Source organism: Salvelinus alpinus, chromosome 1, assembly GCF_045679555.1.
Source record: "Salvelinus alpinus chromosome 1, SLU_Salpinus.1, whole genome shotgun sequence".
NCBI lineage: Eukaryota > Metazoa > Chordata > Actinopteri > Salmoniformes > Salmonidae > Salvelinus > Salvelinus alpinus.
The window spans coordinates 1,788,847-1,812,469 of NC_092086.1; the positions used below are offsets into that span (position 1 = coordinate 1,788,847).

General features: G+C 44.2%; 1 protein-coding gene across 1 annotated transcript in view; it reads left to right on the forward strand.

The window, feature by feature from the left end:
• The window catches only part of myo15aa (myosin XVAa), a 229,483-nt gene that overhangs the window by 198,120 nt on the left and 7,740 nt on the right, over positions 1-23,623 (forward strand). The window contains exons 56-60 of the mRNA XM_071343551.1: positions 2,332-2,426; positions 2,632-2,709; positions 2,940-3,036; positions 3,161-3,321; positions 23,197-23,330. Coding sequence (XP_071199652.1) covers positions 2,332-2,426; positions 2,632-2,709; positions 2,940-3,036; positions 3,161-3,321; positions 23,197-23,330 — 565 coding nt within the window. The remainder of the gene's footprint in view (positions 1-2,331; positions 2,427-2,631; positions 2,710-2,939; positions 3,037-3,160; positions 3,322-23,196; positions 23,331-23,623) is intronic.

Sequence of the window (23,623 nt, forward strand, 5' to 3'; positions counted from 1 at the left end):
CTGTCTGCTCTAGTCCTGTAGTACACTACCAAGGTACCCTAACTATATCTATAACCCTACCTACCAGTCAGGATGTCTGTTATACCTGTCTGTCTGCTCTAGTCCTGTAATACACTACCAAGGTACCCTAACTATATCTATAACCCTACCTACCAGTCAGGATGTCTGTCTGTCTGTCTGTCTGTCTGCTCTAGTCCTGTAATACACTACCAAGGTACCCTAACTATATCTATAACCCTACCTACCAGTCAGGATGTCTGTTATACCTGTCTGTCTGCTCTAGTCCTGGAGTACACTACCAAGGTACCCTAACTATATCTATAACCCTACCTACCAGTCAGGATGTCTGTTATACCTGTCTGTCTGCTCTAGTCCTGTAGTACACTACCAAGGTACCCTAACTATATCTATAACCCTACCTACCAGTCAGGATGTCTGTTATACCTGTCTGTCTGTCTGTCTGCTCTAGTCCTGTAGTACACTACCAAGGTACCCTAACTATATCTATAACCCTACCTACCAGTCAGGATGTCTGTTATACCTGTCTGTCTGTCTGCTCTAGTCCTGTAGTACACTACCAAGGTACCCTAACTATATCTATAACCCTACCTACCAGTCAGGATGTCTGTTATACCTGTCTGTCTGCTCTAGTCCTGTAGTACACTACCAAGGTACCCTAACTATATCTATAACCCTACCTACCAGTCAGGATGTCTGTTATACCTGTCTGTCTGTCTGCTCTAGTCCTGTAGTACACTACCAAGGTACCCTAACTATATCTATAACCCTACCTACCAGTCAGGATGTCTGTTATACCTGTCTGTCTGTCTGCTCTAGTCCTGTAGTACACTACCAAGGTACCCTAACTATATCTATAACCCTACCTACCAGTCAGGATGTCTGTTATACCTGTTTGTCTGCTCTAGTCCTGTAGTACACTACCAAGGTACCCTAACTATATCTATAACCCTACCTACCAGTCAGGATGTCTGTTATACCTGTCTGTCTGCTCTAGTCCTGGAGTACACTACCAAGGTACCCTAACTATATCTATAACCCTACCTACCAGTCAGGATGTCTGTTATACCTGTTTGTCTGCTCTAGTCCTGTAGTACACTACCAAGGTACCCTAACTATATCTATAACCCTACCTACCAGTCAGGATGTCTGTTATACCTGTCTGTCTGTCTGCTCTAGTCCTGTAGTACACTACCAAGGTACCCTAACTATATCTATAACCCTACCTACCAGACAGGATGTCTGTTATACCTGTCTGTCTGCTCTAGTCCTGTAATACACTACCAAGGTACCCTAACTATATCTATAACCCTACCTACCAGTCAGGATGTCTGTCTGTCTGTCTGTCTGTCTGCTCTAGTCCTGTAATACACTACCAAGGTACCCTAACTATATCTATAACCCTACCTACCAGTCAGGATGTCTGTTATACCTGTCTGTCTGCTCTAGTCCTGGAGTACACTACCAAGGTACCCTAACTATATCTATAACCCTACCTACCAGTCAGGATGTCTGTTATACCTGTCTGTCTGCTCTAGTCCTGTAGTACACTACCAAGGTACCCTAACTATATCTATAACCCTACCTACCATTCAGGATGTCTGTTATACCTGTCTGTCTGCTCTAGTCCTGGGGTACACTACCAAGGTACCCTAACTATATCTATAACCCTACCTACCAGTCAGGATGTCTGTTATACCTGTCTGTCTGCTGTAGTCCTGGGGTACACTACCAAGGTACCCTAACTATATCTATAACCCTACCTACCAGTCAGGATGTCTGTTATACCTGTCTGTCTGCTCTAGTCCTGTAGTACACTACCAAGGTACCCTAACTATATCTATAACCAAAGCATGTGATTGGCTGTGGTTGTTGATTGACAGGTATAGCCAAGGCGTGTGATTGGCTGTGGTTGTTGATTGACAGGTATAGCCAAGGCGTGTGATTGGCTGTGGTTGTTGATTGACAGGTATAGCCAAGGCGTGTGATTGGCTGTGGTTGTTGATTGACAGGTATAGCCAAGGCGTGTGATTGGCTGTGGTTGTTGATTGACAGGTATAGCCAAGGCGTGTGATTGGCTGTGGTTGTTGATTGACAGGTATAGCCAAGGCGTGTGATTGGCTGTGGTTGTTGATTGACAGGTATAGCCAAGGCGTGTGATTGGCTGTGGTTGTTGATTGACAGGTATAGCCAAGGCGTGTGATTGGCTGTGGTTGTTGATTGACAGGTATAGCCAAGGCGTGTGATTGGCTGTGGTTGTTGATTGACAGGTATAGCCAAGGCATGTGATTGGCTGTGGTTGTTGATTGACAGGTATAGCCAAGGCGTGTGAGCAGAACCTGAGGAGGACCTTCCAATACGGAGGAAGAATCGAACACCCCAACAGCATGGAACTGAAGGCTATGCTGGTACACACACACACACACACACACACACACACACACACACACACACACACACACACACACACACACACACACACACACACACACACACAGGGCTCAATGCTATGCTGGTCGGTCTCAGCATCTCCTCAACCAATCACAGCTCTGCTCTCTGATTGCCTTGCTCTCTGATTGGCTATCTGTCTGTGCCCTGTGATTGGCTGTGCAGGCTGGGCGGAGCTCCAAGAGACAGTTGTTCCTCCTACCAGGCGGCATCGAGAGACACCTCAAAATCAAGACCTGCTCAGTGAGTACACACACACACACACACACACACACACACACACACACACACACACACACACCCCCCACACACACACACACACACACACACACGCCAACATCAGTGTCGTAGGATACGCCTATTTTCAAATTGTGTGTGTGTGTGTGTGTGTGTGTGTGTGTGTGTGTGTGTGTGTGTGTGTGTGTGTGTGTGTGTGTGTGTGTGTGTGTGTGTGTGTGTGTGTGTGTGTGTAGGTGTCTCTGGATGCTATAGAGGAGCTATGTAATGACATGGGACTGCACAGACTGGAGGCCATGGATGAGTACGCTGTATTCGTGGTCACACACCGAGGTGAGCCTCATACACACACACACACACACACACACACACACACACACACACACACACACACACACACACAAAGGGGTAAAAGCTGAAAGCGGGGGGAGTAACGTGTCTGTCTGTCTGTCTGCAGGTCAAAATGTCCGTCCCCTCAATAAGCGGGAGTACATCCTGGACATTACTACGGAGGCGGAGCCAGTGGACAGTAACTACAGCCTGTGGTTCAGGAGGGTCATCTGGACTCAGCCGCTCAAATTTGACAACGAGCTCTGTGTCACCATGCATTATAACCAGGTATAATAACCAGCTCTACCTTATGATGCATTATAACCAGGTATAACAACCAGCTCTGCCTTATGATGCATTATAACCAGGTATAACAACCAGCTCTGCCTTATGATGCATTATAACCAGGTATAGCAACACTACGATGCATTATAACCAGGTATAACAACACTATGATGCATTATAACCGGGTATAATAACCAGCTCTGCTTTATGATGCATTATAACCAGGTATAATAACCAGCTCTGCCTTATGATGCATTATAACCAGGTATAACAACCAGCTCTGCCTTATGATGCATTATAACCAGGTATAGCAACACTAAGATGCATTATAACCAGGTATAACAACACTATTATGCATTATAACCAGGTATAACGAGACTATGATGCATTATTACCAGGTATCACAGCACTATGATGCATTATAACCAGGTATCACAGCACTAGTATGCATTATAACCAGGAATCACAGCACTATGATGCATTATAACCTGGTATAACAACACTATTATGCATTATAACCAGGTATAACAACACTATGATGCATTATAACCAGGTATAACGAGACTATGATGCATTATTACCAGGTATAACAACACTATTATGCATTATAACCAGGTATAACAACACTATGATGCATTATAACCAGGTATAACGAGACTATGATGCATTATTACCAGGTATAACAACACTATTATGCATTATAACCAGGTATAACAACACTATGATGCATTATAACCAGGTATAACGAGACTATGATGCATTATTACCAGGTATAACAACAATATTATGCATTATAACCAGGTATCACAGCACTATTATGCATTATAACCAGGTATCACAGCACTATTATGCATTATAACCAGGTATAACAACACTAAGATGCATTATAACCAGGTATAACAACACTATTATGCATTATAACCAGGTATAACAACTCTTTTATGCATTATAACCAGGTATAACAACACTATGATGCATTATAACCAGGTATAACAACTATTTTATGCATTATAACCAGGTATAACAACACTATGATGCATTATAACCAGGTATAACAACATTTTTATGCATTATAACCAGGTATAACAACTCTTTTATGCATTATAACCAGGTATAACAACTATTTTATGCATTATAACCAGGTATAACAACACTATAATGCATTATAACCAGGTATAACAACTCTTTTATGCATTATAACCAGGTATAACAACACTATGATGCATTATAACCAGGTATAACAACTCTTTTATGCATTATAACCAGGTATAACAACACTATGATGCATTATAACCAGGTATAACAACTCTTTTATGCATTATAACCAGGTATAACAACACTATGATGCATTATAACCAGGTATAACAACATTTTTATGCATTATAACCAGGTATAACAACTCTTTTATGCATTATAACCAGGTATAACAACTCTTTTATACATTATAACCAGGTATAACAACACTATGATGCATTATAACCAGGTATAACAACTCTTTTATGCATTATAACCAGGTATAACAACTATTTTATGCATTATAACCAGGTATAACAACTCTTTTATGCATTATAACCAGGTATAACAACTCTTTTATGCAATATGAACAATTAAGCCAAACTAAGACATCAGTGTTATTAAAAGTCATAATGAAACATGTTCTCAGAACGTTATTTAATTACCTTCAAATAACCGATCATTTCTGTTCTCAGAACGTTAATAAAACCTCCTAGGAAAACTTTCAGGGAACCATAGTAAAACGTTCGCAGAACTTCCCTGCAACGCAAAAATGAACGTTCCCAGAAAAGGCAAAATGTTCCCTTCCTTTCTCAGAATGTTTACCCCCATCAGTTTAGTCTCTTCAACTTGCTCAATAGCCACATTATTCAATAATCGCTCTAAATTAGGTTAAATTACGCTTTTAGTTTTTGGGATATTTAGCACCAGCCTATTGTTAGTTAACCATTCTATAACTGACTGGTCTATGTTAAACCTAATGGTAGTTACCCATTCTATAACTGACTGGTCTATGTTAAACCTAATGGTAGTTACCCATTCTATAACTGACTGGAGCTCTATGTTAAACCTATTGGTAGTTACCCATTCTATAACTGACTGCAGCTCTATGTTAAACCTAATGGTAGTTACCCATTCTATAACTGACTGCAGCTCTATGTTAAACCTATTGGTAGTTACCCATCCTATAACAGACTGCAGCTCTATGTTAAACCTATTGGTATTTTCCCATTCTATAACTGACTGATCTATGTTAAAACTATTGGTAGTTACCCATTCTACAACTGACTGCAGCTCTATGTTAAACCTATTGTTAGTTACCCATTCTATAACTGACTGGAGCTCTATGTTAAACCTATTGTTAGTTACCCATTCTATAACTGACTGGTCTATGTTAAACCTAATGGTAGTTACCCATTCTATAACTGACTGGAGCTCTATGTTAAACCTATTGGTAGTTACCCATTCTATAACTGACTGCAGCTCTATGTTAAACCTAATGGTAGTTACCCATTCTATAACTGACTGATCTATGTTAAACCTATTGGTAGTTACCCATTCTATAACAGACTGCAGCTCTATGTTAAACCTATTGTTAGTTACCCATTCTATAACTGACTGGAGCTCTATGTTAAACCTATTGGTAGTTACCCATTCTATAACTGACTGCAGCTCTATGTTAAACCTATTGGTAGTTACCCATCCTATAACAGACTGTAGCTCTATGTTAAACCTATTGGTATTTTCCCATTCTATAACTGACTGATCTATGTTAAAACTATTGGTAGTTACCCATTCTACAACTGACTGCAGCTCTATGTTAAACCTATTGTTAGGTACCCATTCTATAACTGACTGATCTATGTTAAACCTATTGGTAGTTACCCATTCTATAACAGACTGGAGCTCTATGTTAAACCTATTGGTAGTTACCCATTCTACAACTGACTGCAGCTCTATGTTAAACCTATTGTTAGTTACCCATTCTATAACTGACTGATCTATGTTAAACCTATTGGTAGTTACCCATTCTATAACTGACTGATCTATGTTAAACCTAATGGTAGTTACCCATTCTATAACTGACTGGAGCTCTATGTTAAACCTATTGGTAGTTACCCATTCTATAACTGGCTGCAGCTCTATGTTAAACCTATTGTTAGTTACCCATTCTATAACAGACTGCAGCTCTATGTTAAACCTATTGGTAGTTACCCATTCTATAACAGACTGCAGCTCTATGTTAAACCTATTGTTAGTTACCCATTCTATAACAGACTGCAGCTCTATGTTAAACCTATTGGTAGTTACCCATTCTACAACTGACTGCAGCTCTATGTTAAACCTATTGGTAGTTACCCATTCTATAACAGACTGGGGCTCTATGTTAAACCTATTGTTAGTTACCCATTCTATAACAGACTGGAGCTCTATGTTAAACCTATTGGTAGTTACCCATTCTATAACTGACTGCAGCTCTATGTTAAACCTATTGGTAGTTACCCATTCTATAACAGACTGCAGCTCTATGTTAAACCTATTGGTAGTTACCCATTCTATAACAGATTGCAGCTCTATGTTAAACCTATTGGTAGTTACCCATTCTATAACTGACTGCAGCTCTATGTTAAACCTATTGGTAGTTACCCATTCTATAACAGACTGCAGCTATATGTTAAACCTATTGGTAGTTACCCATTCTATAATAGACTGCAGCTCTATGTTAAACCTATTGGTAGTTACCCATTCTATAACAGACTGCAGCTCTATGTTAAACCTATTGTTAGTTACCCATTCTATAACTGACTGCAGCTCTATGTTAAACCTATTGTTAGTTACCCATTCTATAACTGACTGCAGCTCTATGTTAAACCTATTGGTAGTTACCCATTCTATAACTGACTGCAGCTCTATGTTAAACCTATTGTTAGTTACCCATTCTATAACTGACTGCAGCTCTATGTTAAACCTATTGGTAGTTACCCATTCTATAACTGACTGCAGCTCTATGTTAAACCTATTGGTAGTTACCCATTCTATAACAGACTGCAGCTCTATGTTAAACCTATTGGTAGTTACCCATTCTATAACAGACTGCAGCTCTATGTTAAACCTATTGGTAGTTACCCATTCTATAACAGACTGCAGCTCTATGTTAAACCTATTGGTAGTTACCCATTCTATAACAGACTGCAGCTCTATGTTAAACCTATTGGTAGTTACCCATTCTATAACAGACTGCAGCTCTATGTTAAACCTATTGGTAGTTACCCATTCTATAACAGACTGGAGCTGTATGTTAATGGTGTCAGTTATGTATTTTACTGTTGAAGCCGACGTGAACACTGTTGAGTTGTCAGCGTACATCGACACACAGACTTTATTCAAGGTCAGTGGAAGGTCATTAGGTAAAAACAGAAAACAATAATGGCCCTAGTCGGCTGCCCTGTGGTACACCACACTCAACTGAATATGCATTGAGGGAGGCTTCCATTAAGGAAAACCCCTCAGTGTTCCATTAGATAGGGAACTCTCTGTGTTCTATTAGATAGGGAACTCTCTGTGTTCCATTAGACAGGGAACTCTCTGTGTTCCGTTAGACAGGGAACTCTCTGTGTTCCATTAGACAGGGAACTCTCTGTGTTCCATTAGACAGGGAACTCTCTGTGTTCTATTAGATAGGGAACTCTCTGTGTTCCATTAGACAGGGAACTCTATGTGTTCTATTAGATAGGGAACTCTCTGTGTTCCATTAGATAGGGAACTCTCTGTGTTCCATTAGACAGGGAACTCTCTGTGTTCTATTAGATAGGGAACTCTCTGTGTTCCATTAGACAGGGAACTCTCTGTGTTCCATTAGATAGGGAACTCTCTGTGTTCCATTAGACAGGGAACTCTCTGTGTTCTATTAGATAGGGAACTCTCTGTGTTCCATTAGACAGGGAACTCTCTGTGTTCCATTAGACAGGGAACTCTCTGTGTTCCATTAGATAGGGAACTCTCTGTGTTCCATTAGACAGGGAACTCTCTGTGTTCTATTAGATAGGGAACTCTCTGTGTTCCATTAGACAGGGAACTCTCTGTGTTCCATTAGATAGGGAACTCTCTGTGTTCCATTAGATAGGGAACTCTCTGTGTTCCATTAGATAGGGAACTCTCTGTGTTCCATTAGACAGGGAACTCTCTGTGTTCCATTAGATAGGGAACTCTCTGTGTTCCATTAGATAGGGAACTCTCTGTGTTCCATTAGATAGGGAACTCTCTGTGTTCCATTAGACAGGGAACTCTCTGTGTTCTATTAGATAGGGAACTCTCTGTGTTCTATTAGATAGGGAACTCTCTGTGTTCTATTAGATAGGGAACTCTCTGTGTTCTATTAGATAGGGAACTCTCTGTGTTCCATTAGACAGGGAACTCTCTGTGTTCCATTAGATAGGGAACTCTCTGTGTTCCATTAGATAGGGAACTCTCTGTGTTCCATTAGACAGGGAACTCTCTGTGTTCCATTAGATAGGGAACTCTCTGTATTCCATTAGATAGGGAACTCTCTGTGTTCCATTAGATAGGGAACTCTCTGTGTTCTATTAGATAGGGAACTCTCTGTATTCCATTAGATAGGGAACTCTCTGTGTTCCATTAGATAGGGAACTCTCTGTGTTCTATTAGATAGGGAACTCTCTGTGTTCCATTAGACAGGGAACTCTCTGTGTTCCATTAGACAGGGAACTCTCTGTGTTCTATTAGACAGGGAACTCTCTGTGTTCCATTAGACAGGGAACTCTCTGTGTTCCATTAGATAGGGAACTCTCTGTGTTCCATTAGACAGGGAACTCTCTGTGTTCCATTAGATAGGGAACTCTCTGTGTTCCATTAGACAGGGAACTCTCTGTGTTCTATTAGATAGGGAACTCTCTGTGTTCCATTAGACAGGGAACTCTCTGTATTCCATTAGATAGGGAACTCTCTGTGTTCTATTAGATAGGGAACTCTCTGTGTTCCATTAGATAGGGAACTCTCTGTGTTCCATTAGATAGGGAACTCTCTGTGTTCCATTAGACAGGGAACTCTCTGTGTTCTATTAGATAGGGAACTCTCTGTGTTCTATTAGATAGGGAACTCTCTGTGTTCTATTAGATAGGGAACTCTCTGTGTTCCATTAGATAGGGAACTCTCTGTGTTCCATTAGACAGGGAACTCTCTGTGTTCTATTAGATAGGGAACTCTCTGTGTTCCATTAGACAGGGAACTCTCTGTATTCCATTAGATAGGGAACTCTCTGTGTTCTATTAGATAGGGAACTCTCTGTGTTCCATTAGATAGGGAACTCTCTGTGTTCCATTAGATAGGGAACTCTCTGTGTTCCATTAGACAGGGAACTCTCTGTGTTCTATTAGATAGGGAACTCTCTGTGTTCTATTAGATAGGGAACTCTCTGTGTTCCATTAGACAGGGAACTCTCTGTGTTCCATTAGATAGGGAACTCTCTGTGTTCCATTAGACAGGGAACTCTCTGTGTTCCATTAGATAGGGAACTCTCTGTGTTCTATTAGATAGGGAACTCTCTGTGTTCCATTAGACAGGGAACTCTCTGTGTTCTATTAGATAGGGAACTCTCTGTGTTCTATTAGATAGGGAACTCTCTGTGTTCTATTAGACAGGGAACTCTCTGTGTTCCATTAGATAGGGAACTCTCTGTGTTCCATTAGACAGAGAACTCTCTGTGTTCCATTAGATAGGGAACTCTCTGTGTTCCATTAGACAGGGAACTCTCTGTGTTCCATTAGACAGGGAACTCTCTGTGTTCCATTAGATAGGGAACTCTCTGTGTTCCATTAGACAGGGAACTCTCTGTGTTCCATTAGACAGGGAACTCTCTGTGTTCCATTAGATAGGGAACTCTCTGTGTTCCATTAGATAGGGAACTCTCTGTGTTCCATTAGATAGGGAACTCTCTGTGTTCCATTAGATAGGTGTCAGGTTTTGGCCAAGACTGTTCGGGTTTTGGTCACTAGATGTCCCCATTGCACCTTTTTTGTACCTTTTGTTTTTCTTGCTCTAATTATTGTTTGCACCTGTAGGTCATTCCCTTGTTAGTATTTAAACCCTGTGTGTTCCTTTGTTCCTTGCTCAGTGTTTGTAAGTTAGCACCCAGCCCCAGCCCAAGCCTTGTTTTATTCAGAGATTTCTCTTGTTGGATTTTCCAGAGGTTCTCTGGTTTAGTTCTTGTGTATTATTTGAGTAGTCTTTTGAGGTTTGTTTTTCCCTGCTGTTTTTTACCACTTTGTGAAGTTTCTTTTGTATTTTGGAGGATTTCCATTTTGTGCCTTTTGGCTTTATTTTTGGACATTGTGGATTTAGTTTCTTTGCCTGAAGATTTTGTTCTTTATTAAACCACTATCGCTAGTACTGCTGTGTCTGCCTCATCTTCTGGGTTCTGACGATTATTAGTGACTGTTTCTCGCACCGGGTCCTGACAGAAACACTGAGCCATTATAATGAACCCAGAGGCAGCCAGTACCCAGGATCTTTTTTCCATGCTGTCCCACCACGAGGGGACTGTCCAACGCCACGAAGCTGCTCTGGTTCAGCAAGAGGCCTTAATGGCTAGACATTCTCAACTTCTGTCAGAGATGCTGACTTCCATAAAGCAGATTTCGGATCGACTTTCCCCGGCAACCGCTTCTGCTCCAGTTCATCAGATTCAAGTGCCCCTGGCAGTTAACCCCCTGGCTGAACCTCGTCTACCGCCTTCCCAACGGTTCTCAGGGGATCCGAGTGTTTGTAAGGGGTTTTTCACCCAATGTTCTCTCTCCTTTGAGCTGCAACCATCGTCGTTTCCCACCGACCGGTCCAAGATAGCATATATCATCACCCTGCTGTCGGGAAAAGCCCTAGCCTGGGCTACTGCTGTGTGGGATGCCCAAAGTCCCTGCTGTGCCAGCTACTCCACGTTTGCTGAAGAATTCAAGCGAGTGTTTCAAGGTCCTACCAGCGGTCCTGACTCAGCCAAACAGCTCCTGACTCTCCGCCAAGGTCGGCGCAGCGTGACGGACTATGCCATCCAGTTCCGCACTGTGGCAGCAGCAAGTGGCTGGAACGACGAGGCGCTCACAGTGTGTTTTTTGAAGGGTCTTTCTGACACCATCCAAGATGAACTGGCCACTCGGGAACCACCGGACAACCTCGAGTCCCTTATCAAGTTGGCTTCACGCATAGACCAGCGTCTGAGAGAGAGAGAACTCAACCGTAGACCGCTCACCCTAGCTCCTATCGGTTCCAGCTCCGAGTCTCCACCTTTATCCTCGCTGGCTCCACCAGAACCCATGCAGGTTGGACGCATCTCCCAGGCTGAGAGAGACCGCTGGATGAGGGAGCGATGCTGTCTATATTGCGGCAAACCGGGCCATTTCCGCTCCACGTGTCCCGGGCTCCAGGGAAACGCACTCTCCCGTGCAGGCCTGGGAGGACTGTAACGGGAAACATAACCTCCTCCCATCCATCCAACTCCCGCCTGCTCATTCCAGTTACCCTTTCCTGGGACGACCACGAGTTTTCTCTTCAAGCCTTGGTAGACTCTGGAGCCGCAGGTAACTTCATGGATGGGGTCTGGGCGAAAGAGAATGGCGTTCCTTCTGAACCTCTGAGTGACCCCATAAGGGTTACTACGTTGGATAGAAGCCCTTTGGGATCTGGACTTGTTACTCGTGCCACTACCCCCTTGCGACTTTCAGTTTCCCAACACCAGGAAGTGATGAACTTTCATCTGATCTCCTGTTCCGAGTTCCCTCTCGTCCTTGGTTATCCCTGGCTTCACAGCCATAACCCTCACATCGACTGGTCTGTGGGCACTATCAAGCAGTGGGGTCCTACGTGCCAAGCCACTTGTATCTTTCCGAGTTCCCCTTCCGAGTCTCTAGAATCCATCGACCTGTCCCGAGTTCCCGAGTGTTACCATGACCTCAAACTGGTATTTAGCAAACAGAGGGCCACCAAACTACCACCCCATAGACCTTACGATTGCACCATCGACCTGTTTCCGGGGACCTGCCCTCCCAGGGGTCGGATCTTTTCCCTTTCTCCTCCCGAACGAGCTGCTATGGATACCTACATCAAGGACGCTCTGGCAGCAGGCCTCATGCGTCCATCTACCTCGCCGGCGGGAGCAGGGTTTTTCTTTGTGGCAAAAAAAGACGGTGGATTACGACCTTGCATCGACTACCGGGGACTCAATGCCATAACCGTCCGTAACCGCTACCCGCTACCCCTTATGGCCACAGCCTTTGAGCTGCTCCAGGAAGCAGTTGTCTTCACTAAGCTTGACCTGCGGAACGCATACCATCTTGTGCGGATCAAACCCGGGGACGAGTGGAAGACCGCTTTCAACACGCCTACTGGTCACTACGAATACTCGGTGATGCCCTTCGGCCTGACCAACGCTCCGGCTGTGTTCCAAGCGCTCATAAACGATGTGCTTAGGGATATGCTTAACATCTTAGTGTTTGTTTACTTGGATGACATCCTCATCTTTTCGAGCTCCCTTCAAGAACACACTAAGCATGTCAGACAAGTGCTCAAACGCCTCCTAGACAGCCATTTGTACGTTAAGCCGGAAAAGTGTGAATTCCATTCCTCTCGAGTACAATTCCTGGGATTTATAGTGGAACCCGGTCGAGTCCAGATGGACCCCAAGAAGGTAGGGGCGGTAGCGGATTGGCCCACCCCCAAGTCCGTTAAGGAGGTTCAGCGTTTCCTGGGCTTCACCAACTTTTACCGCAAGTTCATCAAGAACTTCAGCTCGGTGGCAGCCCCTCTCTCAGCTGTAACCAAGGGTGGCAACACAAGGTTTCTGTGGGGAAGAGAAGCTGAGACGGCCTTCCAAGGACTCAAGCAGCGCATCCTCTCTGCTCCCATCCTGACACTACCAACGGCGGATGAACCTTTTGTGGTGGAGGTAGACGCATCAGAGGTTGGGGTTGGAGCTGTCCTATCTCAGAGGGGTGAAGACAAGAAGCTTCATCCTTGCGCCTTCTTCTCTCACCGGCTTACCCCGGCCGAGGGGAATTACGATGTGGGGGATCGTGAACTCCTAGCGGTTAAGATGGCATTGAAGGAATGGAGACACTGGCTCGAGGGGGCTTCTCAACCGTTTCAAGTGCTTACGGACCACAAAAATCTGGAGTATATCCAGCAGGCGAAGCGGTTGAACTCCAGACAAGCTCGATGGTCTCTTTTCTTCAGCCGATTTCAGTTTATCCTCACCTATAGACCCGGGTCGAAGAATCTCAAACCGGACGCCTTGTCACGAATCTACTCTCCTGTCATTCGAGAAGATACTGACATGACTGTCCTTCCGGCCGCTAAGATCGTGGCTCCGATCTCGTGGCAAGTGGAGGATACCGTGAAACAAGCTCAAGCCATCGAACCGGGCCCTGGAGGAGGTCCTGCTAATCGGTTGTTTGTTCCCAAGGCAGCAAGGTCCCAAGTCCTTCTGTGGGGGCACTCCTCTCGCCTCACCTGTCACCCGGGCGTAGGTCGCACCTTGGAGTTCATCCAGCGTAAGTTCTGGTGGCCCACCATAAAAGAAGACGTTGCCACTTTCGTCAAGGCCTGTTCCGTGTGCTGCCAGGGCAAATCTTCTCACCTCCGCCCTCAAGGACTCCTTCACCCTCTATCTATTCCCCACCGACCCTGGTCCCATATCTCGTTGGACTTTATTACTGGCCTTCCTCCGTCCCATGGTAATACTACGATCCTAGTCATCATCGACAGGTTTTCTAAGGCGGCCAGGTTTGTTCCCTTGACCAAATTACCTTCTGCCAAGGAAACAGCTGAGTTGGTGATTAACCATGTGTTCCGAGTCTTTGGGATTCCGCAAGATATGGTTTCCGACAGAGGTCCCCAGTTCGCCTCAAGGTTTTGGAAGGCCTTCTGCCAACTCATAGGGGCCACGGCCAGTTTATCTTCAGGGTACCATCCGGAGTCCAATGGCCAAACTGAGAGGATGAATCAGGAGCTGGAAACCACCCTCAGATGCATGGTTTCCAACAACCCGTCCACATGGTCATCCTTCATTGTTTGGGCCGAGTACGCGCACAACACCTTGTGCTCCTCCTCCACTGGTATATCCCCGCATGAGTGTCAGTTTGGCTATGCGCCTCTATTGTTCCCGGACCAGGAGGCAGAAGTCAGAGTGCCTTCAGCCTCGAGGTTCATCAGACGCTGTCGGCTTACGTGGAAGAAGGCACGTCTTAATCTTCTGCGTTCCTCTCAGCAGTACCAACAACAAGCCAACAGACGTCGCCGTCCAGGTCCTACCCTGTACCCCGGCCAGAGAGTATGGCTCTCAACTAAGAATTTACCACTACGGGTGGAGTCTCGCAAGCTGTCCCAGAGGTTCATCGGTCCCTTTAAGATTGCCAGGAGAGTCAATCCCGTTACTTTTCGCCTGCACTTACCCAGATCCCTTAAGATCAATCCAACATTTCACATTTCTTTATTAAAACCTGTTGTTTTTTCTCCCCTTATCCCGGCAGGCAGACCTCCCCCTCCGCCCTGTGTCATCGGTGGCCAGTCGGCTTATACCGTCCACCGGATACCGGATTCCCGCCGGGTGCAGCGGTCCTGGCAGTATCTGGTGGACTGGGAAGGCTACGGTCCCGAGGAGCGCTCCTGGGTTCCTGCCAAGGACATACTGGACCCTGACCTCATTCGTCAGTTCAGGATCCTCCACCCTGAGAAGGCTGGTAGGAACGTCAGGAGCCGTTCCTAGGAGGGGGATTCTGTCAGGTTTTGGCCAAGACTGTTCGGGTTTTGGTCACTAGATGTCCCCATTGCACCTTTTTTGTACCTTTTGTTTTTCTTGCTCTAATTATTGTTTGCACCTGTAGGTCATTCCCTTGTTAGTATTTAAACCCTGTGTGTTCCTTTGTTCCTTGCTCAGTGTTTGTAAGTTAGCACCCAGCCCCAGCCCAAGCCTTGTTTTATTCAGAGATTTCTCTTGTTGGATTTTCCAGAGGTTCTCTGGTTTAGTTCTTGTGTATTATTTGAGTAGTCTTTTGAGGTTTGTTTTTCCCTGCTGTTTTTTACCACTTTGTGAAGTTTCTTTTGTATTTTGGAGGATTTCCATTTTGTGCCTTTTGGCTTTATTTTTGGACATTGTGGATTTAGTTTCTTTGCCTGAAGATTTTGTTCTTTATTAAACCACTATCGCTAGTACTGCTGTGTCTGCCTCATCTTCTGGGTTCTGACGATTATTAGTGACTGTTTCTCGCACCGGGTCCTGACAATAGGGAACTCTCTGTGTTCCATTAGACAGGGAACTCTCTGTGTTCCATTAGACAGGGAACTCTCTGTGTTCCATTAGATAGGGAACTCTCTGTGTTCCATTAGATAGGGAAATCTCTGTGTTCCATTAGATAGAGAACTCTCTGTGTTCTATTAGACAGGGAACTCTCTGTGTTCTATTAGATAGGGAACTCTCTGTGTTCTAGTAGACAGGGAACTCTCTGTGTTCCATTAGATAGGGAACTCTCTGTGTTCCATTAGATAGGGAACTCTCTGTGTTCCATTAGACAGGGAACTCTCTGTGTTCCATTAGATAGGGAACTCTCTGTGTTCTATTAGATAGGGAACTCTCTGTGTTCTAGTAGATAGGGACCTCTCTGTGTTCTATTAGATAGGGAACTCTCTGTGTTCTATTAGACAGGGAACTCTCTGTGTTCCATTAGATAGGGAACTCTCTGTGTTCCATTAGACAGGGAACTCTCTGTGTTCCATTAGATAGGGAACTCTCTGTGTTCCATTAGACAGGGAACTCTCTGTGTTCTATTAGACAGGGAACTCTCTGTGTTCCATTAGATAGGGAACTCTCTGTGTTCCATTAGATAGGGAACTCTCTGTGTTCCATTAGATAGGGAACTCTCTGTGTTCCATTAGATAGGGAACTCTCTGTGTTCCATTAGATAGGGAACTCTCTGTGTTCCATTAGACAGGGAACTCTCTGTGTTCCATTAGACAGGGAACTCTCTGTGTTCCATTAGATAGGGAACTCTCTGTGTTCCATTAGATAGGGAACTCTCTGTGTTCTATTAGATAGGGAACTCTCTGTGTTCCATTAGACAGGGAACTCTCTGTGTTCTATTAGACAGGGAACTCTCTGTGTTCCATTAGATAGGGAACTCTCTGTGTTCCATTAGATAGGGAACTCTCTGTGTTCCATTAGACAGGGAACTCTCTGTGTTCCATTAGATAGAGAACTCTCTGTGTTCCATTAGATAGGGAACTCTCTGTGTTCCATTAGATAGGGAACTCTCTGTGTTCTATTAGATAGGGAACTCTCTGTGTTCCATTAGATAGGGAACTCTCTGTGTTCCATTAGACAGGGAACTCTCTGTGTTCTATTAGATAGGGAACTCTCTGTGTTCCATTAGATAGGGAACTCTCTGTGTTCCATTAGACAGGGAACTCTCTGTGTTCCATTAGATAGGGAACTCTCTGTGTTCTATTAGACAGGGAACTCTCTGTGTTCTATTAGATAGGGAACTCTCTGTGTTCCATTAGATAGGGAACTCTCTGTGTTCCATTAGATAGGGAACTCTCTGTGTTCCATTAGACAGGGAACTCTCTGTGTTCCATTAGATAGGGAACTCTCTGTGTTCCATTAGATAGGGAACTCTCTGTGTTCCATTAGATAGGGAACTCTCTGTGTTCCATTAGATAGGGAACTCTCTGTGTTCCATTAGACAGGGAACTCTCTGTGTTCCATTATACAGGGAACTCTCTGTGTTCCATTAGACAGGGAACTCTCTGTGTTCCATTAGACAGGGAACTCTGTGTTCTATTAGATAGGGAACTCTCTGTGTTCCATTAGACAGGGAACTCTCTGTGTTCCATTAGATAGGGAACTCTCTGTGTTCCATTAGACAGGGAACTCTCTGTGTTCCATTAGATAGGGAACTCTCTGTGTTCTAGTAGACAGGGAACTCTCTGTGTTCTATTAGATAGGGAACGCTCTGTGTTCCATTAGACAGGGAACTCTCTGTGTTCCACTAGACAGGGAACTCTCTGTGTTCCATTAGATAGGGAACTCTCTGTGTTCTAGTAGACAGGGAACTCTCTGTGTTCTATTAGATAGGGAACTCTCTGTGTTCCATTAGACAGGGAACTCTCTGTGTTCCATTAGACAGGGAACTCTCTGTGTTCTATTAGATAGGGAACTCTCTGTGTTCCATTAGACAGGGAACTCTCTGTGTTCCATTAGATAGGGAACTCTCTGTGTTCCATTAGACAGGGAACTCTCTGTGTTCCATTAGATAGGGAACTCTCAGTGTTCCATTAGACAGGGAACTCTCTGTGTTCCATTAGATAGGGAACTCTCTGTGTTCTATTAGATAGGGAACTCTCTGTGTTCCATTAGATAGGGAACTCTCTGTGTTCTATTAGATAGGGAACTCTCTGTGTTCTATTAGATAGGGAACTCTCTGTGTTTCATTAGACAGGGAACTCTCTGTGTTCCATTAGATAGGGAACTCTCTGTGTTCCATTAGACAGGGAACTCTCTGTGTTCCATTAGACAGGGAACTCTCAGTGTTCCATTAGACAGGGAACTCTCTGTGTTCCATTAGATAGGGAACTCTCAGTGTTCCATTAGACAGGGAACTCTCTGTGTTCCATTAGATAGGGAACTCTCTGTGTTCCATTAGATAGGGAACTCTCTGTGTTCCATTAGATAGGGAACTCTCTGTGTTCTATTAGATAGGGAACTCTCTGTGTTCCATTAGATAGGGAATTCTCTGTGTTCCATTTGATAGGGAACTCTCTGTGTTCCATTAGACAGGGAACTCTCTGTGTGCCATTAGACAGGGAACTCTCTGTGTTCCATTAGATAGGGAACTCTCTGTGTTCCATTAGATAGGGAACTCTCTGTGTTCTATTAGATAGGGAACTCTCTGTGTTCCATTAGACAGGGAACTCTCTGTGTTCTATTAGACAGGGAACTCTCTGTGTTCCATTAGATAGGGAACTCTCTGTGTTCCATTAGATAGGGAACTCTCTGTGTTCCATTAGATAGGGAACTCTCTGTGTTCCATTAGATAGGGAACTCTCTGTGTTCCATTAGACAGGGAACTCTCTGTGTTCCATTAGATAGGGAACTCTTTGTGTTCTATTAGACAGGGAACTCTCTGTGTTCCATTAGATAGGGAACTCTCTGTGTTCCATTAGATAGGGAACTCTCTGTGTTCCATTAGACAGGGAACTCTCTGTGTTCTATTAGATAGGGAACTCTCTGTGTTCCATTAGATAGGGAACTCTCTGTGTTCCATTAGACAGGGAACTCTCTGTGTTCCATTAGATAGGGAACTCTCTGTGTTCCATTAGATAGGGAACTCTCTGTGTTCTATTAGATAGGGAACTCTCTGTGTTCCATTAGACAGGGAACTCTCTGTGTTCCATTAGATAGGGAACTCTCAGTGTTCCATTAGACAGGGAACTCTCTGTGTTCCATTAGATAGGGAACTCTCTGTGTTCTATTAGATAGGGAACTCTCTGTGTTCCATTAGATAGGGAACTCTCTGTGTTCTATTAGATAGGGAACTCTCTGTGTTCTATTAGATAGGGAACTCTCTGTGTTTCATTAGACAGGGAACTCTCTGTGTTCCATTAGATAGGGAACTCTCTGTGTTCCATTAGACAGGGAACTCTCTGTGTTCCATTAGACAGGGAACTCTCAGTGTTCCATTAGACAGGGAACTCTCTGTGTTCCATTAGATAGGGAACTCTCAGTGTTCCATTAGACAGGGAACTCTCTGTGTTCCATTAGATAGGGAACTCTCTGTGTTCCATTAGATAGGGAACTCTCTGTGTTCCATTAGATAGGGAACTCTCTGTGTTCTATTAGATAGGGAACTCTCTGTGTTCCATTAGATAGGGAACTCTCTGTGTTCCATTTGATAGGGAACTCTCTGTGTTCCATTAGACAGGGAACTCTCTGTGTTCCATTAGACAGGGAACTCTCTGTGTTCCATTAGATAGGGAACTCTCTGTGTTCCATTAGATAGGGAACTCTCTGTGTTCTATTAGATAGGGAACTCTCTGTGTTCCATTAGACAGGGAACTCTCTGTGTTCTATTAGACAGGGAACTCTCTGTGTTCCATTAGATAGGGAACTCTCTGTGTTCCATTAGATAGGGAACTCTCTGTGTTCCATTAGATAGGGAACTCTCTGTGTTCCATTAGATAGGGAACTCTCTGTGTTCCATTAGACAGGGAACTCTCTGTGTTCCATTAGATAGGGAACTCTTTGTGTTCTATTAGACAGGGAACTCTCTGTGTTCCATTAGATAGGGAACTCTCTGTGTTCCATTAGACAGGGAACTCTCTGTGTTCTATTAGATAGGGAACTCTCTGTGTTCCATTAGATAGGGAACTCTCTGTGTTCCATTAGACAGGGAACTCTCTGTGTTCCATTAGATAGGGAACTCTCTGTGTTCCATTAGATAGGGAACTCTCTGTGTTCTATTAGATAGGGAACTCTCTGTGTTCCATTAGACAGGGAACTCTCTGTGTTCTATTAGACAGGGAACTCTCTGTGTTCCATTAGATAGGGAACTCTCTGTGTTCCATTAGATAGGGAACTCTCTGTGTTCCATTAGATAGGGAACTCTCTGTGTTCCATTAGATAGGGAACTCTCTGTGTTCCATTAGACAGGGAACTCTCTGTGTTCTATTAGATAGGGAACTCTCTGTGTTCCATTAGACAGGGAACTCTCTGTGTTCTATTAGACAGGGAACTCTCTGTGTTCCATTAGATAGGGAACTCTCTGTGTTCCATTAGATAGGGAACTCTCTGTGTTCTATTAGATAGGGAACTCTCTGTGTTCCATTAGACAGGGAACTCTCTGTGTTCTATTAGACAGGGAACTCTGTGTTCCATTAGATAGGGAACTCTCTGTGTTCCATTAGATAGGGAACTCTCTGTGTTCCATTAGATAGGGAACTCTCTGTGTTCCATTAGACAAGGAACTCTCTGTGTTTCAGTCATTTGTGTCAGTGCCGTGTACATGTTGAGGACCCTATCCCTATAAACATGCTGAAAGTCTGTTGTTAAATTAGTTTTCAGTTAAATTATTTTGTATTTCATCAAACACCACTTTTTTTCCCAAAGTTTGCTAAGCAGTTGTAACAGTCTGATTGGTGGGCTGTTTGGACCAATAAATGGTGCTCTGCTATTCTTGGTTAGTTGAATGACCTTTTCCTGCCTCCGTGTCTGAGGACATTAGTTCCTGACCCCCCTGTTCTAGGTGTTCCCAGACTATCTGAAGGCCTGTGTTCTATGTGTTACCAGACTGTCTGAAGGCCTGTGTTCTATGTTCTAGGTGTTACCAGACTATCTGAAGGCCTGTGTTCTAGGTGTTACCAGACTATCTGAAGGCCTGTGTTTTATGTTCTAGGTGTTCCCAGACTATCTGAAGGCCTGTGTTCTATGTGTTACCAGACTGTCTGAAGGCCTGTGTTTTATTTTCTAGGTGTTCCCAGACTATCTGAAGGCCTGTGTTCTAGGTGTTACCAGACTATCTGAAGGCCTGTGTTCTATGTTCTAGGTGTTACCAGACTACCTGAAGGCCTGTGTTCTGTGTTCAAGGTGTTACCAGACTATCTGAAGCTATGTGTTCTATGTTCTAGGTGTTACCAGACTTTCCGAAGGCATGTGTTCTATGTTCTAGGTGTTACCAGACTATCTGAAGGCATGTGTTCTATGTTCTAGGTGTTACCAGACTATCTGAAGGCCTGTGTTCGAGGTGTTACCAGACTATCTGAAGGCCTGTGTTCTGTGTTCTAGGTGTTACCAGACTATCTGAAGGCATGTGTTCTATGTTCTAGGTGTTACCAGACTATCTGAAGGCATGTGTTCTATGTTCTATGTGTTACCAGACTATCTGAAGGCCTGTGTTCTAGGTGTTACCAGACTATCTGAAGGCCTGTGTTCTGTGTTCTATGTGTTACCAGACTATCTGAAGGCCTGTGTTCTATGTTCTAGGTGTTACCAGCCTATCTGAAGGCCTGTGTTCTGTGTTCTAGGTGTTACCAGACTATCTGAAGGCATGTGTTCTATGTTCTAGGTGTTACCAGACTATCTGAAGGCATGTGTTCTATGTTCTAGGTGTTACCAGACTATCTGAAGGCATGTGTTCTATGTTTTAGGTGTTACCAGACTATCTGAAGGCATGTGTTCTATGTTCTAGGTGTTACCAGACTATCTGAAGGCCTGTGTTCTGTGTTCTAGGTGTTACCAGACTATCTGAAGGCCTGTGTTCTAGGTGTTACCAGACTATCTGAAGGCGTGTGTTCTGTGTCCTAGGTGTTACCAGACTATCTGAAGGCATGTGTTCTATGTTCTAGGTGTTACCAGATTATCTGAAGGCATGTGTTCTATGTTCTAGGTGTTACCAGACTATCTGAAGGCATGTGTTCTATGTTCTAGGTGTTACCAGACTATCTGAAGGCCTGTGTTCTGTGTTCTAGGTGTTACCAGACTATCTGAAGGCCTGTGTTCTGTGTTCTATATGTTACCAGACTATCTGAAGGCCTGTGTTCCAGGTGTTACCAGACTATCTGAAGGCCTGTGTTCTATGTTCTAGGTGTTACCAGACTATCTGAATGCCTGTGTTCTATGTGTTACCAGACTATCTGAAGGCCTGTGTTCTATGTTCTAGGTGTTACCAGACTATCTGAAGGCCTGTGTTCTATGTTCTAGGTGTTACCAGACTATCTGAAGGCCTGTGTTCTATGTTCTAGGTGTTACCAGACTATCTGAAGGCCTGTGTTCTCTGTTCTAGGTGTTACCAGACTGTCTGAAGGCCTGTGGTGTGTGTTCTAGGTGTTACAGACTATCTGAAGGCCTGTGTTCTGTGTTCTAGGTGTTACCAGACTATCTGAAGGCCTGTGTTCTAGGTGTTACCAGACTATCTGAAGGCCTGTGTTCTGTGTTCTAGGTGTTACCAGACTATCTGAAGGCCTGTGTTCTGTGTCCTAGGTGTTACCAGACTATCTGAAGGCATGTGTTCTATGTTCTAGGTGTTACCAGACTATCTGAAGGCATGTGTTCTATGTTCTAGGTGTTACCAGACTATCTGAAGGCCTGTGTTCTGTGTTCTAGGTGTTACCAGACTATCTGAAGGCCTGTGTTCTGTGTTCTATGTGTTACCAGACTATCTGAAGGCCTGTGTTCCAGGTGTTACCAGACTATCTGAAGGCCTGTGTTCTATGTTCTAGGTGTTACCAGACTATCTGAAGGCCTGTGTTCTATGTTCTAGGTGTTACCAGACTATCTGAAGGCCTGTGTTCTATGTTCTAGGTGTTACCAGACTATCTGAAGGCCTGTGTTCTATGTTCTAGGTGTTACCAGACTATCTGAAGACCTGTGGTCTGTGTTCTAGGTGTTACCAGACTATCTGAAGGCATGTGTTCTAGGTGTTACCAGACTATCTGAAAGCCTGTGTTCTGTGTTCTAGGTGTTACCAGACTATCTGAAGGCCTGTGTTCTATGTTCTAGGTGTTACCAGACTACCTGAAGGCCTGTGTTCTATGTTCTATGTGTTACCAGACTATCTGAAGGCCTGTGTTCTAGGTGTTACCAGACTATCTGAAGACCTGTGGTCTGTGTTCTAGGTGTTACCAGACTATCTGAAGGCATGTGTTCTAGGTGTTACCAGACTATCTGAAAGCCTGTGTTCTGTGTTCTAGGTGTTACCAGACTATCTGAAGGCCTGTGTTCTATGTTCTAGGTGTTACCAGACTATCTGAAGGCCTGTGTTCTATGTTCTAGGTGTTACCAGACTACCTGAAGGCCTGTGTTCTATGTTCTAGGTGTTACCAGACTATCTGAAGGCCTTGCTGAGTGTGGTTCCTCAGAGTAAAGCCAGTGAGCAGCAGCTGCAGCAGTCGGCCAAGCTGGCAGCATTACAACATCGTGCTAAAGATACTGTCTTCCTGCCCACCATGTAGGAACACACACACACACACACCACGCACGCATGCACGCACGCACGCACGCACACACCACACGCACGCACGCATGCACGCACGCACGCACGCACGCACACACACACACACACACACACACACCACACACACACACACACACACACACACACACACACACACACACACACACACACACACACACACACACACACACACACACACACACACCCACACGCACCCACACACACCCACACACATTTTTGCACGTGTAAATATAACTAGATAATACAGATATCTAACATGTGTAAAT